Genomic DNA, 23,659 nt, shown 5'->3' with positions numbered 1-23,659 from the left:
CGATCCTCCCGCCGCCTCTCTCCAATGGGAACGACTGCCCTCAGCGGCGGCGCGCGGGGAGAAGGCTACAACCACAGCGGTCTCCCCCCATTAGATCTAGTTGGGAAGCGAATCGGTAGCCTCGTGGGCATGAAGTCATCGGCAAGCCCAATCTCCCCAAGTACACTCTCCCATTCCGCCGGCGAGCCTAAGCTGCTCCTCGTTGATTTCATGGGCATCGCTGATGAGTAGGAACGACATCTAGTGGAAGAGCTCATTGATGACGAGGGAAGGAAATGCCATGGCCGCCTCACCCTGTCGCCGCAGCCCACGGATAGCCATGGCCCGTCATCGCCGGCATCGTCTTGCCCTCTCGCTGCATGAGGACATCCATGGCTCGCCGCCCGCCATCGCTGTCTTTCCCTCTTGCCGCCCTCACACATCCATGCCCGCCTGCTACCATCGGAGTCACCTTGCCCACGCGCTGCCTGCGGACGGCTGTGGCTTGCCACCCGTTGTTGCTGCCTTTCCCTCTCACCGCCCCCACACATCCATGCCTGGAGAGGAGAAGAGCGCCTGGCCGACGAGGAAGAAGGAGAGGAGAATAAAAGAAGAGAGAATAAGGAGAGCATGACGGAAAATATGACGACGATGGTATGGATCCAATTTTGTAAAATTTTAGTGACACCCAGCTGATATCGTGATTTGCAAATAGTAATAGTATTTTTCTAAATAGCAAATTTGCAATGATAGGATCCAATTAACCCTAATACTAGTAGTAGTAAAATAGTACTAATAATTAAATGTTCATCACTTCAGTCTTCAGTGGTAATAAATAGTCGAGCCCAGCACAGGCCTCAGGGGAAGCGAAACTATGGCGAACGCGGGGCTGCGCGCGTACCGGGAGGTGCTGCGGCTGGTGCGGCGGCTGCCGGCGGACGCGCGGCCGTACTACGCCAAGTACGCCCGCGAGAACTTCGTCAACTACCGCGACCTCTCCGCTGACGACGACCTCGCCGCCCTCCTCCGCCGCGCCTACGCCCACTCCTCCTGGGTCCTCTCCAAGGTGGGTGGTAGTACGGTACCTAACCTACAAACACGCCCGCCGCTTGAGCGGAGCGCGCGCGCTCGCTCGCCTTCCACCGCATCGGCGTGCTGGTTCACCGCTCTTTGCTGCCTTGCAGTACTCGATCGACGCGGATGCTGCGGCGGGGCGGCTCAAGGAGGTGTGCGGCGCCGAGGGCGGAGCGTGAGCACGCGTGCGCGCGAGGTGTTCGACGAAATGCTTCGCCGCGTCATGCCAGCGTCAGTTAGCTCTACCCCGTTGTTTTTACTTGCCTTGCTAGCGGTTGGCGGGCATTTGGACTTCTTGTTTTTTGCAACAGTTTAGTTGATAGTTGATAAAAATGTGTGGGGAATAAGTTGAATACTCTGCTTCTGCACACCGTATTTTAGTTTGATCCCTGCTGCCGCCTGCCTGTTTCAGTTGGTGTTGAACTCAATTTGCCGGGATTAGCAAATTGCGTGTTTAACTGTGGGATAACCAAGCAAACACACTTTGCAAATTTTGTTGGTCAAATCTAGATGTTAAATTGCCTAAGAGCTCCAAATGATTTTGAGATAGAATTACTTTTGTGAAGAGTGTGCTGTGTGAATACAAAACAAAACAAAACGAACTAAAACTACTGGCAAACCATATTTCTTGTGACTAGTGAGTGTGCACGTGCAAGGCACGTTGAAATGTAGGCGTATAGGCAATTGTCAAAGTTTCTGTTGTAGAATGTGCACAAAGGTCGACTTATAGGCATATAGGTTAGTTAAAGTTTCTGTTGTAGATCATGCACAAAGGCTATGTGAAGCATTAGGAGGAGCGCCAATTGGTGCTGCAAGTCCCTTTTGTATCTACCTCATAATCATTTGCCTCTTCAATGGCATTTTTAATGTCATCGAAAGTCCATTGCAATGATCATTATTAGCAGTTTATCTTTTTTTTTAGCAAAGGGACTGAGCCCTCCATTTCCATTAAAGAAATGATGTAGCTAATACAAAGGAGTCATCCCATTTAAGGGTTCATGTCTTCAGAAGTGAAAAAAACAGAAACACAGGTGCCAGAGCTCTTTGCTCACTACAATCATTTTGACCTGACAAAACAAAAGATCTTCTACTTGCAATAACTCCCAGAACTGAACCAGACTTTAGCTGAGGATTCCGGTCCACAAAAAAAACTCTATCTTCTGCTCTTTTTTGTCCATCCAGCTTCATGTGTTGTCCAGCCTGCACACGCTCGATCTCCATCCATATCTTGATTTAAAGACTTCACTTGTTACCTGCTTTAGGAGCTTGGCTCCCCAAAGCAACTTTCTTTGCCTTTCCTCCGAAATCTGTAAAATACCCCAATCGGAGATCCAATTACAAGCAGCAAACAAAATTTCAGAAGGATCAGATGGCAGTTTGTTATTCTATCAACTCCAATCAGCAGTAGCTGTGATGTCATTCTATCACAGTTTTTTGTTCAATTCTCCAAGGTTTGATGTAAATTTCTGATTGGTTTAAGATCAAAAGCACAACAAACCATATTCCAGGTAAATCTAGCCATAGGGCAATCAAAAATACAAATTCTGCAAAGTCTCTTTTTTTCTCACAGAATTGACATGTTTCTGTTCCTTTTTTCCATCCTCTCTTTCTCAAGTTATCTTTGGTTAAAATCCTATTTTGCATCATCAGCCACATAAAAATCCTTATCTTAAAAGGAATTTTGATTTTCCAGATTTTTTTGTGTATCCCTATTGGCCTGGGGATTGTGTCATGTGTTTTCAGAGCTTTATAAAAAGATTTAACACTAAACTCTCCATTTTTTTGTCAAAATCCATTTTAAGGTGTCTCTCCCTCCTGGTAATATTACCGTCTCACATAAGTTTTTTATATTGATCCAGTCTGCAAGTCTATCTCCTGTCAAATTTCTTCTGAAAGTAATAGACTCCCACCCTTTGTTTTTAACAGAAGTTAAGGTCACTCCATTTGCATTGGTAATTCTGTATAGATTAGGATATCTTTCAGCCAGAGATTGCTTCCCTGTCCATTTATCCTCCCAAACCAAAGTATTACAGCCATTCCCTAAGGATATTTCACAGAAATGAAGTTTTCTTTTATCTCCATCAATCCATGCCAAAAATGGGAATCTCCCTGCTTGATTTTTTGTGCTGTAAGTGGTTTCTTTTTTAGATATTTTTCTCTTAACAATTTTTGCCATAAAGCATCAGTATTCTCCAACCTCCACAGCCATTTCCCCAGAAGTGTCTTGTTCATAGTTTCCAAATCCGAAATACCCAAGCCCCCCATGTCTCTAGGTGAACACACTATTGGCCATTGCACCAGGTGATATTTTCTAATCCCCTGATCTTCCTGCCAAAGGTATCTTCTTCTAAAGTAATCAATCTTTTCTAGCGCCCCTTTTGGAATTCTATAGAAAGAAAACATATACAGAGGGGTACTGCTCAAGCTAGAGTTAATTAGAGTAACTCTTCCACCAATAGACTGAAGTTTCCCTTGCCAACACCCAACTCTCTTTTCTATTTTAGCTTCAGCTTGTTTCCAGTCCTTATTTAAGATTCTTTTTTGATCAATTTGCAGTAAAAAAATGCGAAGAGAAGGATTGCGAAGCGCTAATCGGTGCTAATCTGGCGCTAATTGCAGTGTTAATCCGACTTGTAATTTACATTGTTAGATTAGAGGATCCAACGGTTAGAAACTTCTGGGTACACTTTTCTGGGTGGATGTAGGAAAGAAACAACTGGTACTTTTTATATTAGTATAGATGACTTTAGCCATTGGTTGCTGGAGCGGACACAAAACGTAGAACGGGATTTGAGATTAGCATTCACATCAATGAAAGGGCACCATCATGGAAACCTGAAAACAAACTGAAACCTCTCATGCTTACTCGGAAATCTAAATTGATCAAACTCAAAATCAAAGTAAATTCAGGAAGACACAATGCTGTCACAATTCATCAAAGATGTGTTTCAGCAAAAAGAACCAAGCGAAAAGAGAGGAGTTGCATAGAATGCTATTTAACAGATCACACAATTTAACCAAAAAGGCTCTCCAGTGGAGATCTGTGTAGATTGAATGAACAAAAAAATCTGCATTTATTTAATTGTCAAATACAGCAGCATTTCTTGAGATGAAGTTATTGCCTCTGCTCTGCCTAGTATGAGCTGGTTACAACTTACAAGGAACTTGTTACATTTTCTATGTACCGAATGAAAATAAACTCTATATATGAGACTACACCATCTTCTACGACTACATCTAAGAATGGCATCTTCTTCATCTCCTCTGGAAGTTGAACTTCATGATTGCAAAACTGAACAGGAAAGCGAACATCACAGTGAAAACAACATGCACAACGGCAACAAGCCATAGTAAGTCATGATGGAAACCATAGTATTCCGTAATGAACTGAGCCACGGTTTGGTCTTTGCCATCAAGTTTAGTTTGGATATTTCCAAACTGGGAGGCAACCAATCCATACAATGTCCATGCAACAGGGCAAATCCAACAGTACCACCTCCACCAGACAGGAATTTTCTGAATTTGCGAGAGTTAAATGCATGAGTCACATTAGAACAATATGGTAATGAAATCTAAATGAAAACAAAACCATACGCGGCAGGAAAGTAACCTACAGGTCGAGGTATAAGATATCCTGAGAAGAGGTTCCATGCATTGTAGATTGCTGGTGAAATGATAGCTGCAATGCTCTCGTTTGGTGTCAATCCTACTGCCATCATTCCGAAGAACGTGAAATACAGCAATGTGAAGTACATGAAGAACAGGTACCAAATGAACTTAGCAACAGTCCATTCAAACCCAATCATTGAGTAGACTAGTACACCATATACCAGTGTCTGAACTAGGATGTATGGCAATTCGATCGCAACCTACAAAAGAGACAAGGAAGTGAAGTTAGGGTTGGAGCCCAAAAGAACTTATGACTTTTAAGTTTTATGAACAGTAGTGAATAGTTCTTTTCATTGAACTACAAGCTTCAGTTTGATTTCAAAGGCATTGTATTTCTTCATCCATTACTAAGATGAATTATAAAGGAAAGAATCAATTTTATGCCTCTACTCTACGGAGTAAAAATAAACTTTCACTTAACCTTCAAAATTGAATCAGAATAACCCAATATCCACCCTAAAAAAAAAGAAGAATAACCCAATATCTAATACAATGGTGGTTTCAGCCTTATTCCATCTACAAGGTCAGGTAATTCTTAACTGTTACTGCAAGAACATAATACAGGAAAATCTGTTCTATCTCCCTCTTGTTTCTCTTCAATTTGCTGACATCCAAGCAATTGGTGGTCTTGTTGGTCATCCATTGGAAGTTGGAACAACATTGCTGTTACGGAGCACTTATGTTCCGATGCTTCTAGTCTGTCCTGTGGAACTCTATGATGAGATCCTCTAGAAGATTTGAAACTTTGAGTCAACCTTTGGTTGCTTTCTTCCTTCATTCTTGATTAATTGCTGTATTTCTAATTGTTGTTTTTCATAAGATACTAAGATGTATTGCCATATCGATGTTTTAGGGAAATGGTGTATTATGGTAGCGTGTCTAGGCAACATATCATATTTTGAAAGTTCAGGTATACAACTTGGATGATTTCATAGTTCAAAGTGAAATTTGGACTCCATAAAGAGTTGAGGGATAATAAAATAGATTTATTCCAATTAGAAATCACCTGTCCAAATGCATACGGGAAACCTGAATACATGCCGGCAGCTCTTTCTCGGTAAAAGACTGTTCTCTCCACCACCACTACAGGTTGAACACAACCAGAATTTTGTATCCCAATGTAAAGAACTGCAGCATACATTGATCCCACAGCATTGAATAGATCCTGTTCTTTTTTTCTGCCATGGTATGAGTAAGGTATCATAATATATCACATGCAAAGTAGGTTCTATCAATCAGAAAGATAGGAGAATAAACTTAGAAGATGTACGTTTTCCTTCCGAGGTCCCAAAACATTGTTCCAAACAGTAGTGCAATGATGATGGTGAAGAGTAACCTCACTGCTGTGTAGGATGGATTCCTCCAATATGATAACTTGTGCTTCCACAAGCAAGCTATGCATTGTGTGAAGAACGACCTAGAGTACTGTGTAGGGAAATGGAGATCAGTAGAACCAGGAGTAGGTGTGCTTAGGTCTTGTATAAGTTCCTTGTTCCTTCTGAAATTGTGAAAAGGGGCAAATTTATTATGTTGTCACCCAATCAGGAATTACATGTTGCACTATATACTACAGTTCACTAAAACAGCATGAAAGGAGACAAACTGATATAGTTCTGATCGTTTGTAGATTTCACTGAAATCAATCCCAAGCATCTCCTCTTGTGTAGTAGAGGTTACTTCCAACATCCATGTTGCTGGATTGTAGCCATCTTTTATCTTACTAATGCCTTCAATTCCCTGAACAGATCAAATAAAAAGTATCCACCTTTATATAGTTTTGCTGGCACTAAGTTCTACAACCTGCAATGAATAATACTTTATTTTACTAATCTTCTTACCTCAAAGTACTCAATCAGTTTTGAGGAATTCTGGCCCAATGGACCAACATATATCTCTTCTCCTCCTCTTTTCATTAGGAAAAGCTGTAAGTCATACATAAATGATAACATTGTCAATATGTGAACTTATCTTAATAAATCTAAGGACCTTTATCCATATTGACAATAAAGAATTGTCCACCTCATCAAATGCTTCAAATATGTCAATACTTGGCTGGTGAATTGTGCAAACAACAGTCCTACCAGTGTCAACGGTCTTCCTTACGGTCCTCATCACAATTGCAGCGGCCCGAGCATCAAGACCAGATGTAGGCTCATCCATAAAAATGATCGAAGGGTTAGCAACAAGCTCCACAGCAACAGTTAGCCTCTTCCGTTGCTCAGTTGACAAGCCATTCACTCCAGGAAGCCCAACGAGTGCACCCCTCAGTGATGTGAGCTCTACAAGCTCCATGACCTCCTCTATGAACATCTGTTATCATAATTCAGTAAAAAAATCAGTCAAAAACCACGAATTTCAAAGCCTGCTCATTTGCCTATTTAAATTAATCAATACCTACAACCCAGCTAACCTTTCTTGTTTCTGAATCAACCTCTGAAGGAAGCCGCATCCAAGCAGAAAATACGAGTGACTCATAAACTGTTACATGTGGAGAATGAATATCATTTTGTTCACAGTATCCTGATATACGCGCAAAGGTCTCTTGTTTCTTTGGATAGCCTGAGATGGTGATGTCTCCCTCTATGTATCCTCCAGTTTTCCTCCCTGCTAATACATCCATCAGAGTAGTCTTTCCAGCACCACTCACACCCATCAGTGCGGTAAGTACTCCTGGCCTAAACGAACCACTAACACCCTTTAAAAGTAACAAGCGCTCTTCTGTTACTCCTTGTGCTGTCATTGCCTGTAAGTGTTGAACAGTACTATTGGGTAAGGCATCTTGGGTATGCAAGTATGTAGCTGTAAAAATGTTGCAATGCATAGTTCACTGAAAATTTTTACCTCAGGCATGTCCACTGAGTATTTTATGTCATTAAAACTAAGTGACAGTTGTGCAAAGGGGAGTATTCCCTGCCTGATCTGACTAGATTCTGCAGTGTTATTCCAATGCTTTTGGTTGACACTTTGGGACTGTTCCTTCTTTCTAGATTTCTTTTCCTCACAGCTATCTAGAATTTCACCAGTTTGGTTGGCACGCTTTTCCTTCAGTGCATCTTCAGGCACTGATGGGTAAGAGTCACCAAGTGCTGCGAAAAGTTAGCAAAGCAGTCACAGTGAGCATCAACTGTTAACCCACAAAATGCTGTTTTGCTAAATTCTTGGAATTATATCCATATAAAAACAGTCTCATCAATCCACTTACGTTTCAAAAATGAAAGTGCCACAGTGTAAAGGAGGTTGAACAAGAGTGTATATCCAATCAAAGCACCAAACCCAATCCAATACCACTTAGCTTCAGTAAATATGCCTCGAGATTTCAGAATGCTTATTCCGACAGTGTCATTTTGTCCAGGAAAACTCTACAACATGGGAATACAATAAGTTGATTTTTCTTTCACATTTTTCTAAGTGACTAATGCGATCTTTACTTACTTTGTTCCAACTGCGCCCTAGAAATTCGTTTGTTGAAATAGCATTCTGTGCATACGATAAGGGAGAAATCCAGTAACCCCAAATCCACCATTTCTTCACATCAGCTGGAAAGGCAAAGAAAGATTGAGATGGAAATTAGTCAGGAACAGTTAAGGGTTAGCACCGTCAATACGATTTAAGAATAAATATCATTTTAATTTTATAATTGCATATTGAGTAACTTACGTCTTGCAAGAATAAAGCCACCCAGTGCTGTGAAAGCCAACAATGATAAGGGTCCGAAGGTTTGAGACACAACCATGTCTCTACCGATGCCAGCAATAAATCGAAACAGTGAAGATGACATCTGATTAAGTGCAACAAGTAGCAGATACTGCTTAAAGAACCTGAGAAAGATATAAATTATTCAGATTTCACAGAACAAAATCAGTACTATGTGAACATTCTGCTTAATTTCTTTCTACCAGCATACAGTACAGATAAAAGAGTTATCTCTTTTATGCATTCTTAGGACATGAAAGTATGTGCTGCACTGTCTTACCTGCTCACATTGGGATCAAAGCCAACAACATAGTATGTTGTGAAAACATAAACTCCAACCTCAAAAAATGTGACGGGGATCTGAAGAATCCATGATGGTATGGTGTAGGTCCATGCAGGGAAGAATAGAAGATCCCTCTGCTTGAAGAAGACAGGAAGCTTCATGACAGTCATGCCAAGCTCCGCGAACCCATTGAACATGATTGTGTCAAGGGCAAAGTACAGAGCCCCCATATAGATCGTTCCATAAGTTGTATCATGGCGCATTTTGGTACGAAGAAACGTGGTCATTACGAGGAACGCGGTAAGAGTTAACTGTGATGATGTAAAATTCAGATTGGTGTCAGGTAATCTTCATCTCAATATTAAAAAGAAGACCAAGCCATAGGTCTGAACTTACATTGGCAGCTTTAAAGATGTACACAAACGAGTTCCTCTTCATGAGTAGAAGCTCTCTATCAATATTGGCTTTGAGCAACGCCATCCAGCTAACTCCAAACTTGGAGGTAGCAAGAGAAGCAGGGTGGCTCCTGCTCCTATCAAATGGCTCCGAAAGTTCATTCTGAATAGACTGTCCCACGTGGAAGGAACGGAATGCATCTGCGAATTGCTTCACAGGCACGAAAGAGTATGGTATGTCATTCCTATACCAATACTGTTCCTGGTCTTTCTTTGATGTCACCTGTTCAATGTATACAGAATTTCAGATAACAGTAACTTTCATCTTTGCAAATCAGAATCACTAATTGGCATGGTAACTTGTAGATAATTACACATACTTCCTGCAAGAAGTCAGCAACTCCTTTTCTTTGGGGGCATCTGAAGCCCATCAACTCGAAGAACTCGAGCACATGTTCGCGGGCACCCTGGTACACAATCTGCCCGTCTGAGAGGAGTATAATGTCATCAAATAAGTTGTATGTTTCAGGTGCCGGCTGTAGCAAGGAGATGACAGCAGTTCCACCAAGGATACGGATGGTCTGCCCAATGGAATTCACAATCTGGTATGTGGTTGAACTATCCAGTCCGGTCGATATCTCATCCATGAACAGAGCTCTTGCTGGACCAACAAGCATCTCACCTACAAAGAGAAAGTTTAAAAAGATTTCCTAACAAGACAACTACAATTATGCTAATGCGCCCAGGAAATTTTGTAAACTCATATCTATGTGATAAAGATTGAAAAATGAACCATTCTCCACTTAGCCTCCATATTTGCCTAAAACTATGAATCATACCTGTAGTCACACGCTTCCGTTGTCCACCAGATACACCCCTTAACATATCATTCCCTACCACTGTGTCTGCACAAATGTCTAATCCTAAAATCTGCAGATATGTAACAGACAAACAAACATTCAGTAAAAATTCATTTACGTAGTTCTACAATTAGTTCTATGTGTTGGCAGCCTGTACCTTCAATATGTATTCAGTGACAACGCTGGACTCTTGTCCTCCAATAGCTGAGGCCTAAAGGAGCAGGAAAAAACAACTGTTATTCTATTATGCAAATATATTACATTTGAGAAGTACGCTTGAAAGTTCTTCTGTTCATTGCGACAAAAAAAATCAAATAAATCTAAGCAACACATGACACCAGCTCACCTTCATATAGACATCAATATCTTGATCTGGCTTGATGTTCTCTGCTTTTTCCCTCCTTGACAACTCTGTAAGCATGTCTGGAAAACAACCTAGCTCAGTATCCCACCATAATATGGCCAAGAACAAGTCAATATTTTAGGTACACATACCATATCGAGATCCAACACCTTGGCACCGTGCCGAGAAGGCCAAGGTCTCCCTCACTGTCATCTCTCCAATGTGGAGATCATGCTGGCTGATGTAAGCAGCTGTCCTTTGAGGCACAAACTCATCCATCCCATGGCCATTGTAGGTAACCTTCCCAGAAACCTGCGCATTCAGCAAGTTAAACACAAAATGATTTTCTTTTTTTTTTTTGCCCCCTCATACGGAAGAACCGCAAAGCGACACGGCCATGCTACAAGATTTGAACATAATAATATATAATGGAGTGAAAATGCACATAGCTAGGTTCAATTCTGGACCTTGAGATTGTCTTCAAGCTTCCCAGCCAATGCCAGGAGCAACGTTGTCTTGCCTGACCCAGGAGGTCCTAGAAGTAATGTCATCCTGAAATTAAATCAAGACATGGGTTGATAATTAGCAGCATGACATCTCGACAAAGAAAATGTGTTAGTGTTTACGCAAATTTGTGCTATATCAGTGTCTAGCTCGTGGTTTTACCTTCGGGGCTTGATTATTCCGCTGACGTCATGGAGGACGGTCATCGGCTGCTTCCTGGTGGGGGAGATGTGGAGCGCGTTCCCGATCGCCTGCACCAAGAGAACGATTTCGAAGCAACTTAACATGGAAAATTACATATTATTACGCCTCGAAATGAAGAAGTATCGCATTATCGCATCGACGGAGCAAGAAGATTACAATTGCTTTGAGAATCCGACCATGCACGCCACATGTTCGGCGAAATGCCGCTCAAAAGCGCAGAGGCGTGGTGCTGGGAGTTGACCGCTCTCCATGGCTAGGAAGAGAGAAGGCTGAGGTGGCGCGTCGTCAGGACTCGGGAGAGGTCGTGGCGCCATCAACGTCGCCGGCGAACGTCGGAGGACGGCGTGAGGCGGTGAGAGAGAGATGGCAGGCTCAGAGCTCGGGAGAGGAGGAGGAGAGGACGGAGTGGTGAGAATTGGTGAGTTTCACCGTGGGCCTGGTTTGTTCTGATGCGTGATGTGCAAATGTGGGCTTCCTACGTACTCCTACTAACCACAACTAGCTAGCGAATATTCCCACGTAATTTTACGTGAAGCTAGATTTTGAAAATAAAATTAGCTTATGTTTTCATAAATATAAATGGGAACTGATTGTTGGTGCAGATTATCCATTTGATTATACGGATAAATTAAATATTTTAATAAATAAACTTAAAAATACTTTAAAACAAGTGGTGTAAACAATAAAAAAAGTTCTACGAGAAAATGTATTTTTTGAAGCGTGAATAAAAAATCTGTTTCATAATTTGGTAAATGACCTAAGTATGGTTAAATTGTCACTCACAATTACTTTGGTATCATGTAGAGTAATGCCACATTTTGGCTTCAATGGTATCATTTACATCGACAACTCATCTGCTCTTTAGATGGACCTCATGGATGTTGGGCGTGTATCTATTGACTTGCTCGCAACACTACAACAGCAGGGTAACACATCTAAAAAGGTTGCAGTTGTGTAGTTTATAGCCAATTGAAATAGGGCTAAGAGTGGGAGATATGGAGGAACCGGCTAGGAATGGAGGAACAATATAACTGTGGAACCGATTAGGTGATGCCCATGTATCAGTTCCTTGACTTTAAGGTTAAATCTCTAGAACTAGCTTTAGTTGGTTGTACCTGGTAGCGTTTCGCTTCCTTGTTGAAGGTATTGGCTATAGGCGCGGTTGCACCAATTGACAAAACTCTGATGCATGCTTTACAAGGTCAATGCCAATCATTTTTCTCACCTATGACGACTTCAACTAAAAGGTTAAGATGGTCGTTTTCGCAAAGAGACAACCAAACCTTCATTGATCGGAGACCCCCACGAGGGCAAGAATTGTGGTGTGCAAGGTTAATGCAGCCCGGTAAGGTCACCCAATGTATCTATGCATAGTGGTTTGATGGCATCAACTATCTTGATTTTGTTTGCGATGGCATCACAAGGATCCGGTTGCTTTTCTTGTTTCTTCAAAGTACTTGTAATTTTCCTTGTTCGTAGACCATTTTGTAATCACACAATGTAAAAGGGTTATCATATCTTCCTAGATCCTCTAGGATCCTGTTTATGAGAGCTTTAAGATTGAAGGTCCTGAGAAGCAACTGATAAAAAGCTAGTTGATGAGAATTAAAAAAAAGTTATTTAAGTTCTGACTTAGTTTATTTTTCTAGATTATATAACTAATTAACTATAGCTTCTCGGAAGCTGAGTGAAATTATAAACTGTTTAGAGTAGCTGTAGAGCTAGAAGAAGCTCCTAAAAAACCTAAGGTCTGGTAGGAGCATTGCCGTCTTAAAAAATTAGAGCACTACTGGCTGACTGTATATTGTATTACCTGCACTGTGTTGATGATGGAGTTGAGGAGCGTGGGCAGGCCCCTGTTGCCAACGTGCACCTCTGCCTCCACCTCTAGTTTTTCAAACCGTACCTCAATAGTTGGATAATCTATCCCCACTCTGCAAGTACAGGTACAATAATAATTAGTAGGTGATCCATAACATTGCCAGTTGGGCCAATCTGCAGAGGTTTGAGGTGAGAAGGGAGAGTAAGAAGAGAGAACATCAATGTGTATATTTTAGTACTGTTGTGTAATATATTTTTTAGATAATTGACTCTTCAGGACACATGACATGGGCAAATTAGGAGATCGAATCGAGTTCAAGTGTTGTCATATTTTAAATGAGTTTTGTTTAAGTACAATTAAATGAACCGCAGTCTATGTAAGCTAATCTCTATTTTAGTTGCATGACTAAGAGCAAGTTAATATACTCCCTCCGTTTCAAAATGTTTGACACCGTTGACTTTTTATTATGTGTTTGACCATTCGTCTTATTCAAAAAATTTAAGTAATTATTTATTATTTTCATATCATTTGATTCATTGTTAAATATACTTTCATGTACACATATAGTTTTACATATTTCACAAATTATTTTGAATAAGACGAACGGTCAAACATGTGCTAAAAAGTCAACGGTGTCAAACATTTTGAAACGGAGGGAGTATATATCTACGTACTACTTCTAATTTTGTCCATATCTCTTCAGGAGTAATAACCAATTACTCTCTCCGGTTTCATAATTCCAGACATTTTAATATCATTAAAATCAAAATTTTATAACTTCGATCGACTATATGATATGATATGTGTCTTAACAATATATTACCAGATATATTACACTAACCTAATGCTGTACACTAATTTTATTTTACTAACTAGTTTCCTCTTGCTGACATCCTGTCTCTTTCTAGTTTTAATGAGCTCGTGTTTTCAGTTTCTCTTGTATAAGAGGCAGCTCGATTGTCCTCTATCCTATCCACATCATTATCGAAACCTACATGGTACTCTCAGAGTTTAACATCAATATATACTTGCTGTAAGCATAAAGCATGACGAGTTCTGTATGGTCAAGTTTCACCCATGGGAACCACTTGTCTCATGCAGCCAAGGTTAATTCGGTGTGTACTCAAAGGATATAAAAAGTATATACTACTATATATGTTTACAATATCAATAACCAATGTGTGCATGCAAGCAACAGGTAAGCTAAGTGAACCAGAGGTACGGTGTAGTATCCAGGTTATCAAGCGATCAAATCTAGCTTAGAGATCGTTTTATTGTTTCATTTTTGCAAAATAATTAACAATATATGCATGATGCATATTCTCTACGTGTATATAACTATATACACTACTTAAAAATGGATTTTTCTATAAAGGGTCCCCATAGAATGCAGAAGGATCGTAATCGATCACGGCCTCTTAACAAGTCCATACAAAAATAAGACTATTTTCGTAGACAAACCTCTTAAGCGTCCGCATACGAAAATTAATTTTCGTAGATGGTCCTTTAAGACCCGCCAATAAGTCTAGCTGTTTTCCTCTCACCATCTTGAAAAATATTGTCAACTCATCATTATCTTTTCTCACTTCCTCTCCTCTCATTTCTCACCTCCTCTCTTTCCCTCACCTCCCCTCCCAAGCGGCTGGCGGGAATGGCCGGCGGCGGCTGCCCTCTCCCACGAATTTTAGTTTTTTGGTCAAAACTATTTTCGCATGCATTTGGTTTAGATGACCGTCCGTTTTCACATGCAATATACCCATATGAAAAAATGATGATTTTCACAGACACCTGATTACAGACGGACGAGAGGCCCGCATGCAAAAATCTGCTGTGGCCGTTTGGAAAAATCCAGCAGTGATATTTACCTGTCCATGCGGTCCTTGAGCTTGAGCAGGAAGAGGGCGTGGTCGTCGTCGGCGGCGCGGATGAGGCGGGCGATGAGCGCGCGGCTCTCGCGGGCGCCCATCCTGCCGACGTCCACCTCCACCTTCTCGCCGTTCCCCTCCGCCGCCTGCAGCAGGATGCCCCGCCGCACCCGGTCCCGCGTCGGCAGCCGCTCCAGCGCCGCCCACCGCAGCGCCTCCTCGTCGTCCTCCTCATCCCTGAACCTCGACGACGACGCCCCCGTCGACGACCGCGAGAAATACACGCCGTCGTCGCCCCGCCTCCACAGCGAGCTCTCCCGCCTCAGGCTCGCGATCTTGTGGATCTCTCTCGCCATATTAATTGTTGGCCTGATTATTACTATACCTCGTACTAAGTAAGGTAGTACTACTAAGCTAGCAAAAACGTATAATAATCTCTCTCTCAGAAAAGGACTCTCTCACACTCTGCTTAATTACTTGCTTGCATATGTATATAGGATTTCCTCCTCAATTCGTGGGTTTCGTCGACCGGGAGCAAACTGTGTGTGTTGCAGAATATAGCGATAGAGAATTACGTGTGAGGTCGACGGTAGGTGAGGACTAAGTAATTGTCACTTGCGTGCCCTGGAGACATTGACATTATATGGTCGTAAAGATAAATTTTACTTCTAATTGTCGTATAGTTAACCATGTCATCAATGCAAAATGTGTCGCGCGCCTGTGCATTCGGCCTATGCATGCATGCTTGGGCCTGACAAGTTTCTTTGACATGCACTTGACTCCGTCCATTCTTCTCAGCTTAGTATTTTTGTTCTGATCCGAAGCTTCCACGAGGTGCAATGTGAAAATTTTGTACCCCATGACATCGTCAACGATACGAAAGGACATGTAGCCTAGTGGTTACAGTGACTTGGGTAGTACCCCAAGATTCTGAGTTCAAATCTTCATAGGAGCAAATTTCAAATTGGATTGTTTGCGAGACTAAGTTCCCTATTTCGATGGCTGTATATATACGGTTGGATGTATATATAGGTCGGGTAAAAAAATACTCTCCCCTTAAAAAATTTGACATCGTCGACAGTTAGTACAGGATTAGAAACAGACTTAGTAGAACATGCATGTACCAAATCACACCATGATATATGGTCGCAGTTGATATCGATACATTTTAATTTGAAGTTACCTCTTACCTACCAAGTCAGGTAAGAACGGATCAGGGCATTATTTCCATATGTTTTCTCATTTGGAATTATGTATGGTCGTACCTTAGACATGATCTACGACTAAACAAGCATGTGTGTTGCATGTGCCCTATATAGTAGTTTCAAGGAAGAATAGCCAAAGCTATGTTTGTTGAACTGTGATCCGAAATCGATTAATTTAATTAGATGCTCCAAGAATTGTTGAAGAGGAGCAAGAGGCAGCAGAGTCGCCCCAGCAGCCGGTGAGGGCATATATTAACGGCGTGGTCGAGATGTTTATTTCTCCTATAAAGAAAATAATTTTGATGAAATTTACCAAAACATAACGTACCTAACAATTCAGAAACGGCACGCTCTCGAAAGGAGAAAATAGTCAGGGAAAAGAAAAAGAAAAAGAGAGGATATTATTGTCTGTTGCAACGAGTGATCTTAATCAAAATACTGCATTATGTTGGCAATTAGTCTATTACACGTGCGGGCGTGCAATACAATTTGAAGCTAGCCCAACCCTACATATTTTGATGAGACTTGATGCTAGCTCTTTGCCTGACCACACACTATTGACCAAATTCGCATTCTTTGACCTCGATCAGTCCCGTAGCCGAGCCGGCGTTTCTCTGCCAACGACGGCCGCGGTCGGGCACTTACCCTAGCTAGCTTCTCGGCCGCCGCGTGCGCGCCGTCAATCGATAGATCGTGGCTGTTGTGACCAATTGATCCTTGCTCCTCTAGGTGCCGATAACCCATAATTAACTTCGCGCAACGAACCACATAGCGTACCTCGGTCGCCTGCAGTCCGATCTGAGCCATATTGATTCGGTGATTCCTACTCTCTCCGTCTCAAAATAACTTTATTTTTAAGCATCTGGCTTGTCATCCTAAAATAACTTTATGTTTCAAGCAATTACATTAGAGTTCGTGAAAGTAGAAGATAAATGCTTTCGAATTAGATAAAGAAGAGATATTTTTATTGCAACTCGATAAAATATAGGGCGTTTTATTTTATTTTGTCTTCGTATTATTATATATGAAATGGGTTAAAAATAAAGTTATTTTAAATTGGAGATAGTGCTTCCCGTTTCATCCTTTAGCTGTCAGTGCCAACCTTTTGCTCCACATCGCTGCTGTTCGCCAGGCCAAATATATGCCGCCAGTTGTTTTCATGTGTGACCAAAGTCCATCAACCCAAGCACGTGAACTCATGCCTGTTTAACAGTGCTGACGAATAATTGATAGCCTATGTTTATGACAAGTATTAGAGGACACAAGTAAACAAATTAAATAAAAACGTTTATGAGTTAATTATTTTGATTTTTTAAAGAGATGCTGATGAGGAAGTTTTCCGTAAAACTCATACCTATTTGTAAGCTTGGGAAATTAACATGCTCACAATAATATGATGGCCCTAGCTAACAAGAAATGAATGAGATCTCGGTTCACACACTCCTACTATATCCCACTTTCATAATCTTGGTCCACAAAGGACTGGTCTCAGACTACGGGCTTCACCTTCCACGATCAACCGCTTGAACCCACCCCTCTCTCAACAAGTTCACGTACATAGTCCACAAACACCCAGTGTCAACCTGGCTACCTCCTTCGGTCCGTAGCCCATAATACACACACAGAAAATATGTCCACCAAACCTGTCTCTCTATAGTTACGTGGTGACTCAGATCAGATCACCAAGAGCCATAGACTAATTCATAAACTCTCTCTCGATGATGATTTGATTCTTTTACCACAACTTTTAGTTGTACATCCAATTTATAATCGGTTTCAACCATTTTATTAATTAAATGAACAATTAAAGACACGTATTGAGTAGCAAATTAACATATATAAGTTGAATTGTTTTCAAATATAAATATAAGGATATCATAAATATGAAACTAACCACGTGCATTGTTAGTTTAATTATTAATCAACATTTTTGTACAACGACTTTCATAAAAACAAGAATGCCCTGTAGTGCCAGAGCCGTAAAGATTAGAGACGATCATACAAATTCTGGAAAAAACAACATCTGACTCTTAATTTTAAATCAAATTGGTGGACCAATCCTTTCAACAACTAAATATTTATCTCCTTCCCACCCTCCCCCATGCAGCGTGCGCCCTTCCGCTACACACACTTCTTTCCTTTTGTTTTCTCTCTATGAAAACTATAAAACCAGAGTTATATTTATGGGCTGTTAAAAAGCCAAAGTATAGAGTCATTGCTAGCTCTCCCTTTAGCCTCCACCATTCCGTGCTTCTTCCTCTCTCTTTTCTTCTCAAATGTGTGTTATCTATGTCTATAAATTTATAAAATGCACATTTATATCCATAATCTTATTTTAATATAGCACCTGACATCTAAAATTCAAATGACATAATTAAAGTGTTGACGTAATCAAGTACTTCGCTATAGTATTCCTCATCATCAACTATCACCACTTCTAAATTTGAGGTTAATTGTCCACCTTTACTATGACAATCGCATTGCATCGGACATACATGATCATCCTCTCTCTATTGCATCATCTATATATCTTGGTGCTAGGGACCTCCGATCACCACTTCTAAATTTGAGGTTAATTGTTCACCTTTACTATGACAATCGCACTGCATCAGACATACATGATCATCCTCTCTCTATTGCATCGTCTATATATCTTGGTGCTAGGGACCTCTGATCACTGACGTCGTTTGTCACTTATCCTCCTTTCCCATAGGCATGGTGGGATCCATGGAAATCAATTTTGGAGTGGTGAGAGTCGATTTAGTAACAACGTGTCTATTCTTAATAACTTAAATGGCTATGCCAATGCCCATAAATGATGCTCTTGGTAATTACCATCTATATCCTATAAAATAAGGGAGATCCTATGATTTTAGCAGTAATCAAGGAGGAAGGGAAAAAGATTTTTGCAGCAATCAAGGAGGAAGGAAAAAGACTATGATATCCATCATTACGTAAAGGGTTGGTAGAGAATGGAAGGTGGTTGGATTAAGATTGGACAATAAATAATACTACATGCTTCAATGGGACAAGTGGTACTCAATCCTTTACATCTTGAGTCAAAATTTGAATTCTTGAATTTATAAGGCTGAAGGGAGTAGAAATAAATATAAGTTTATTTAATTACATTAAGTAGTCCTATTAGCCATATTTCAATAGAAAATATATTCAGTTAATATATCCTAAAATCCATAAGAACATCTACAGTATACCAGAAAAATGTTAGTTTAGAAAAAAAAGAGAGTAAATTTCACTTTGGGCCCGGTTTAATAGTCAAAGTTTCACTACGGAGTAGGCCTAAACCCATATTTTCACATAACACCAGGTAAAATTATAGATGGCCATCTGGGCCGCCCGGCCGTGCCTGGGCCAAGGCTTGTTGGGCCGGCACGGCCCGACCGACACACCGGCCCGTGCTGTGCCAGCCCACGGGCGACATCCACGGCCTAGGCACGGCCCAATACTACTTGGGCCTGCCGGGCCGGCCCGAAGGCATGAAGGCCCATCGTGCCTGCTCACAGAAAAAGTCTATTTTTGGTCCCTTAACTCTGCGGCTGTGTTTAAATAGCTAGAAAATAAGTCTATTTTGTATACCTCTTGTCTTGGGCCTTGCCTTACATGATTATATAAGTCTATTTTGCATCCCTATATTTTTTTATTTGATCGGGCTGTACCGGGCCGGGCCGGCACGGGCACGACCCCAGTCGGGCCCTGCCGAGCTTAGGCTGGGCCAAAATTGCAGGCTTCGGGCTGGGCCATGGGCCTTGGGCCATATGACGATCTATAAGTAAAATTACCTTTCTTTACACTTTGGACCGGGTTGCACTGATTTGGGCCGCCACGTCGTCTTCGGTCCAATCCACGTGAGCAAGACCTTGACGGTAAAAGAGATGGCGTGGAAAACTCTATTCGCGGTGAGAGGAACTACGCGCGCGGGAAGTCACGCGTGTAGGGCGCGAAGCCGACGCCGCGAGGGTTCAAGCACGGCACCGGCGGCGGCACCACCACGCCCCCGGCAGATGATAGCCCCCCTTACCCCGGCTACGGCACTGCCCCGAATATATAGGATTTGGTTGTCCCTGATCAAGATTTCGTCGGCTGCTCGATGTGTCCGCTCGACTGCTCTCCCCTCATCAGCTGTAGCCATCAAGAGCGCCTGGAGTTAGCAAGCAGCAGCGGCTCCATCCTTCTTGATTCTTGCATGGATTCTGAAGGTAATCAAACGTAGTAGCAGAAATTGCTGATTTAATTTTCCTGCTGCCTTGTAATGGCATTACTGAGGTGCTTGAAGTGCCCCCAACAAGAGCAGACAACCCTGCAAGAATCTAGTTTAACCGCCGTCTCTCCTGCATGTTGTCCCCACAAGGAGCACACTTCAAAGTTCAAGCGGCAGCGACGGAGGCGGCAACGGCAGCGGCTGGGGCGGCAGCGACGGCCGGGGGCGGCGGCGACGGCGATGGCAGCGGCAGTGACGGCGGCGGTGGCGCCCGGCCTTCTGTGCCGCTATGCGCTCTCTCTCGAGCGGAATACGCACTGAGTCTAGGAGACTCCCCACGATTCTCCCATGGACTGAGTCCACCAGCCATTGCTCACGTGGATTGGACCGAAGACGACGTGGCGGTTCAAATCAGTGCAACCCGATCCAAAGTGCAAAGGAAGGTAATTTTTATCTCGAGTTATGTGAAAATATGGGCTTAGGCCTAGTCCATAGTGAAATTTTGGCTATTAAACCTAGCCCAAAATGAAATTTACTCAAAAAAAAAATCTAGGTATGCTGAATATTAAAAAAAGAAACACATGAGAAGACAAGATGAAGATGAAGAAGGCGAAGCAGCAAAGCAGTAGCAACGAGAAAGCATGCATGCAGCACCGGTGTGTTCGGCACCCCTTATTCCCAAAAGGAACCGTCTGCACGAAAAACGGAGCGATCCATTAGCACGTGATTAATTAAGTATTAGCTATTTTTTTAAAAAAAATGGATTAATTTGATTTTTTTAAATAACTTTCGTATAGAATTTTTTTTTAAAAAAACACACCGTTTAACCGTTTGAAACGCGTGCGCGTGAAAAATGAGAGAGATGAGTTGGGAAGAATGGATGCCGAACATAGCTGGCTTGCGAGCTGCGAAGTGCACACACGCATGAGATGGCTGGCTTGATCTAATGTGATGCATGCATGCAGGGGCAAAAAAGTCTTAGATAAGTAGGCTAAGCCTAGATCGTCAAGAATTAGCAACCTTAGATCACAAGCCTAAAACATCAATAATTTTAAAAATGGAGGAAGTAGGTTATTATGGGACAATACGTCGTCATAACTCATAAATTAAAAACCGCAAAGTTCCAAGTAATTTAATTTTAGTTTAGAATTTATATGCTGCAAGGATAATTAAGAAAATAAATTTTTGACAAAAAACATGTTTATAATAGAGTAAAAATCATTTCAATAAAAAGGCACATCGAATACGAAAATTTCAAGCACATCGAATAAGTGTCCACGCATGTGCGCGGGCTATATTTTTAGTTATATAAAAATATCATGTTTCGTAAAAATGTGGTATATATCATTGACCAGTACACTTGTGCAAAGCAAAATTCCACATGTCTTGTATCAATCCATCCATCCTTTTGGAACCCCCCACAGAGCAAGCTTTTGAATATTCTTGGACATTCAACTTGATCCACAGCAAGCCCTGAGCCCCCTTTTTCATCATTGAGGCCTTTTCTGCCGTCTGCCTATTGGCATGGAATGATCCTCTTCATCATAGGCCAAGAAAGTTGAGAAACTCCCTTTCAGAGAGAAACCCCTGATTCCTTCTCTTCTCCACCGACCTTGCGTTACCACATTTTCTTATCCTTTCGAGATCTCCAAAGAATAAACCTCCGGGATGACCATGAGAAGATAAAAAGATCTGCTCTCTGGCTGCCGCTGGTGGATCCATCGCAACCTGCATAATATGGACGCATCTGTTACAACTGTTCAAGTAACTGTCATTGGTTCAAAATGGCCGCCTCTCCACACTCTACGACATGTCATTGCACATATGTAAGGGCATCTACGACGACGTACAGTTGTGAGACAAGAAATCTTTAAGAGGAGGGCTGAATTAACTTGATGCATTTTGCATCATTTATCTTCAAAACTTTTACTAAATTTTGAGATAAATTATGCATCATGCATTTAGCCTAAGGCTCAAGTCCTAGCTATACTAGCCTTATCACAATTTGGTGCCACCACTAGCAGTGTATCGGAGCTCAAATTAAGCATGAATCTCGAAAAAATTGCATGGTTAATGTTAAATAGTCCCACAGTAATTGGTTGTGGAATTGGAAAAAGTCCAAAGATATAAGTTGGGGAGTCTATCACCAAGTGGGAAAGACCCTTTACGCTCATACGGTTATATAATAATCAATTGAATTTTGAAAAATTTTGCTACAGGACATTATGACTTCGTGGTATTAACTGTAGAACATCACATGAAGTAACTTCTGGGTGAAGGCACTCGATGAATGTGAAAATTAACTCGTGAACACCACGACCATTAGAATATTTGTTTCTGGTTGAACAGTAGAGTAAAACCATGTGAAAGTTCTGATTATAAGCCTCCCTAGATCCACATATCAGGTCTCCCATCTCTCTATCTCTATCTTTCTCTTTCGCACATAGGGCATTATTGTAAGCCTCTAAGTTCTAAAATGCCGTCACTGGTCACCGGGACACTCCTGCACCCCGGCCTCCTCATCGCTTCGGTGAGGGTTTGCCCTCAACTTTCCCTTCCTCTTCTTCGCCATGGATGGCCGCCATAGATGCTACCACCTTTGCTCCACATCCATCAACAAGTTCTAGAAAAATGGAATATATCGTCCGATAACACGCTTTGATGCGCTCCCTTGGTCATATTCACCGCCGGAGCTCACCACCGATGTTTATCTCTCCTTCGGGATAGTGCCTTTGTCGGTCATGTTCCCATCGCTTTAGTTCTTCTCAATACTTGCTTCAGCCATGTACGAAAGAGTTACACCATGGGACGTGCTCAGTCATCATCCTCATGGCCGTTCCTTGCCGAATTCCTCACGCCCTCACTCATCTCCCCACTCCTCGTTTTGGATTGACCTGATAACGAAGAGGAAAGTGCCGAATTCTGAATAGGTCAAATAGTAACCAAACCATAATAAAAACCAGACTCGTGATTGAAGAACTGACAAGTGGGTACAGGGATACTTTAGAAATTTCACAAGGTTTCTCTCTCCTATTCAATCATAAATAAATATTCTAATGGATGAGGTGTCCACGAGCTTGTTTTCATGTTTAGAGTAACTTTTCCAAAATTTCTTAAAAGTCATTTCATGTGGCGTTCTACAACCAAAACCGCGAAATCACAGTGTTTCGTAAAAAAAAAATAAAATTGCCTTAAGATTGTCGGGGGAAGGTCTCCAGCTGGCCGAAATCTAGAATTGATCATTTTATGAAAGATGAAGTCACTACGTACGGTGTAATCTAGCCGGACCTACTACCATACCACCAGTCCACCACCGAGGGTTCTCGTGAGCTTAAGATGAACTAAGGCTCACACGTGGATACCTTGGGCTTAAAATTTAGAGTGGTGTTTACCATCCCCTGAAGCGACTAAGACCCAAAAAAAGCCAAAAAAACAGAAAAAGGTCTCCACACATACCTCAGTGCCTTCTCCTACCAATGCAAGCGAACACCACATCCACACGTCGCCAGATTCCTTTCCCCTTGGGAAGTTTCAACCCCCAAGCCAC

General features: G+C 41.8%; 2 protein-coding genes across 4 annotated transcripts; one reads left to right on the top strand and one right to left on the bottom strand.

Moving 5' to 3' along the window:
• Positions 1–842: 842 nt before the first annotated feature.
• On the top strand, positions 843–10,226 carry LOC4326486 (LYR motif-containing protein At3g19508). Of its 3 annotated transcripts, XR_001542683.3 has the most exons (4): positions 843–1,045; positions 1,164–1,284; positions 8,804–9,327; positions 9,460–10,226. XR_001542683.3 is itself a non-coding variant. In XM_015766816.3 (2 exons), exons 1-2 carry the CDS (start codon positions 854–856, stop codon positions 1,230–1,232), a joined length of 261 nt encoding a protein of 86 aa, XP_015622302.1. In that variant the 5' UTR covers positions 843–853; the 3' UTR covers positions 1,233–1,544. The 3 variants fall into 3 exon arrangements, 1 of the variants encoding a protein (XP_015622302.1); XR_010738751.1 differs by lacking the exons at positions 8,804–9,327; positions 9,460–10,226 and adding an exon at positions 3,610–4,911; XM_015766816.3 differs by lacking the exons at positions 8,804–9,327; positions 9,460–10,226 and having other exon boundaries at positions 1,164–1,544.
• On the bottom strand, positions 4,127–15,238 carry LOC4326812 (ABC transporter G family member 32-like). Its single transcript, NM_001401678.1, has 23 exons — positions 14,692–15,238; positions 12,818–12,938; positions 10,963–11,051; positions 10,764–10,848; positions 10,449–10,608; positions 10,300–10,376; positions 10,111–10,164; positions 9,933–10,023; positions 9,474–9,775; positions 9,095–9,376; positions 8,696–9,009; positions 8,380–8,540; positions 8,155–8,258; positions 7,925–8,081; positions 7,564–7,808; positions 7,133–7,465; positions 6,742–7,032; positions 6,561–6,644; positions 6,326–6,459; positions 5,993–6,220; positions 5,729–5,900; positions 4,668–4,922; positions 4,127–4,569 (listed from the first exon to the last, which is right to left on the bottom strand). Exons 1-23 carry the CDS (start codon positions 15,045–15,047, stop codon positions 4,309–4,311), a joined length of 4,356 nt encoding a protein of 1,451 aa, NP_001388607.1. The 5' UTR covers positions 15,048–15,238; the 3' UTR covers positions 4,127–4,308.
• Positions 15,239–23,659: the final 8,421 nt, after the last annotated feature.

This window comes from Oryza sativa, chromosome 1 (genome assembly GCF_034140825.1).
Source record: "Oryza sativa Japonica Group chromosome 1, ASM3414082v1".
In the NCBI taxonomy this organism is placed as follows: domain Eukaryota; kingdom Viridiplantae; phylum Streptophyta; class Magnoliopsida; order Poales; family Poaceae; genus Oryza; species Oryza sativa.
Note: the sequence above shows the minus strand (reverse complement) of the source record. Positions and strands in the feature narration are given on the sequence as shown.

Excerpts from the sequence above, each read along its gene's own strand:
- LOC4326486 (XM_015766816.3), top strand. The coding sequence starts at position 854 with ATGGCGAACGCGGGGCTGCGCGCGTACCGGGAGGTGCTGCGGCTGGTG. Across the intron at positions 1,046-1,163 it reads CCTCCTGGGTCCTCTCCAAG|TACTCGATCGACGCGGATGC; the intron begins GTGGGTGGTAGT and ends GCTGCCTTGCAG.
- LOC4326812 (NM_001401678.1), bottom strand. The coding sequence starts at position 15,047 with ATGGCGAGAGAGATCCACAAGATCGCGAGCCTGAGGCGGGAGAGCTCG. Across the intron at positions 10,849-10,962 it reads GGAATAATCAAGCCCCGAAG|GATGACATTACTTCTAGGAC; the intron begins GTAAAACCACGA and ends ATTTAATTTCAG. Across the intron at positions 7,809-7,924 it reads GGCACTTTCATTTTTGAAAC|CACTTGGTGACTCTTACCCA; the intron begins GTAAGTGGATTG and ends AACTTTTCGCAG.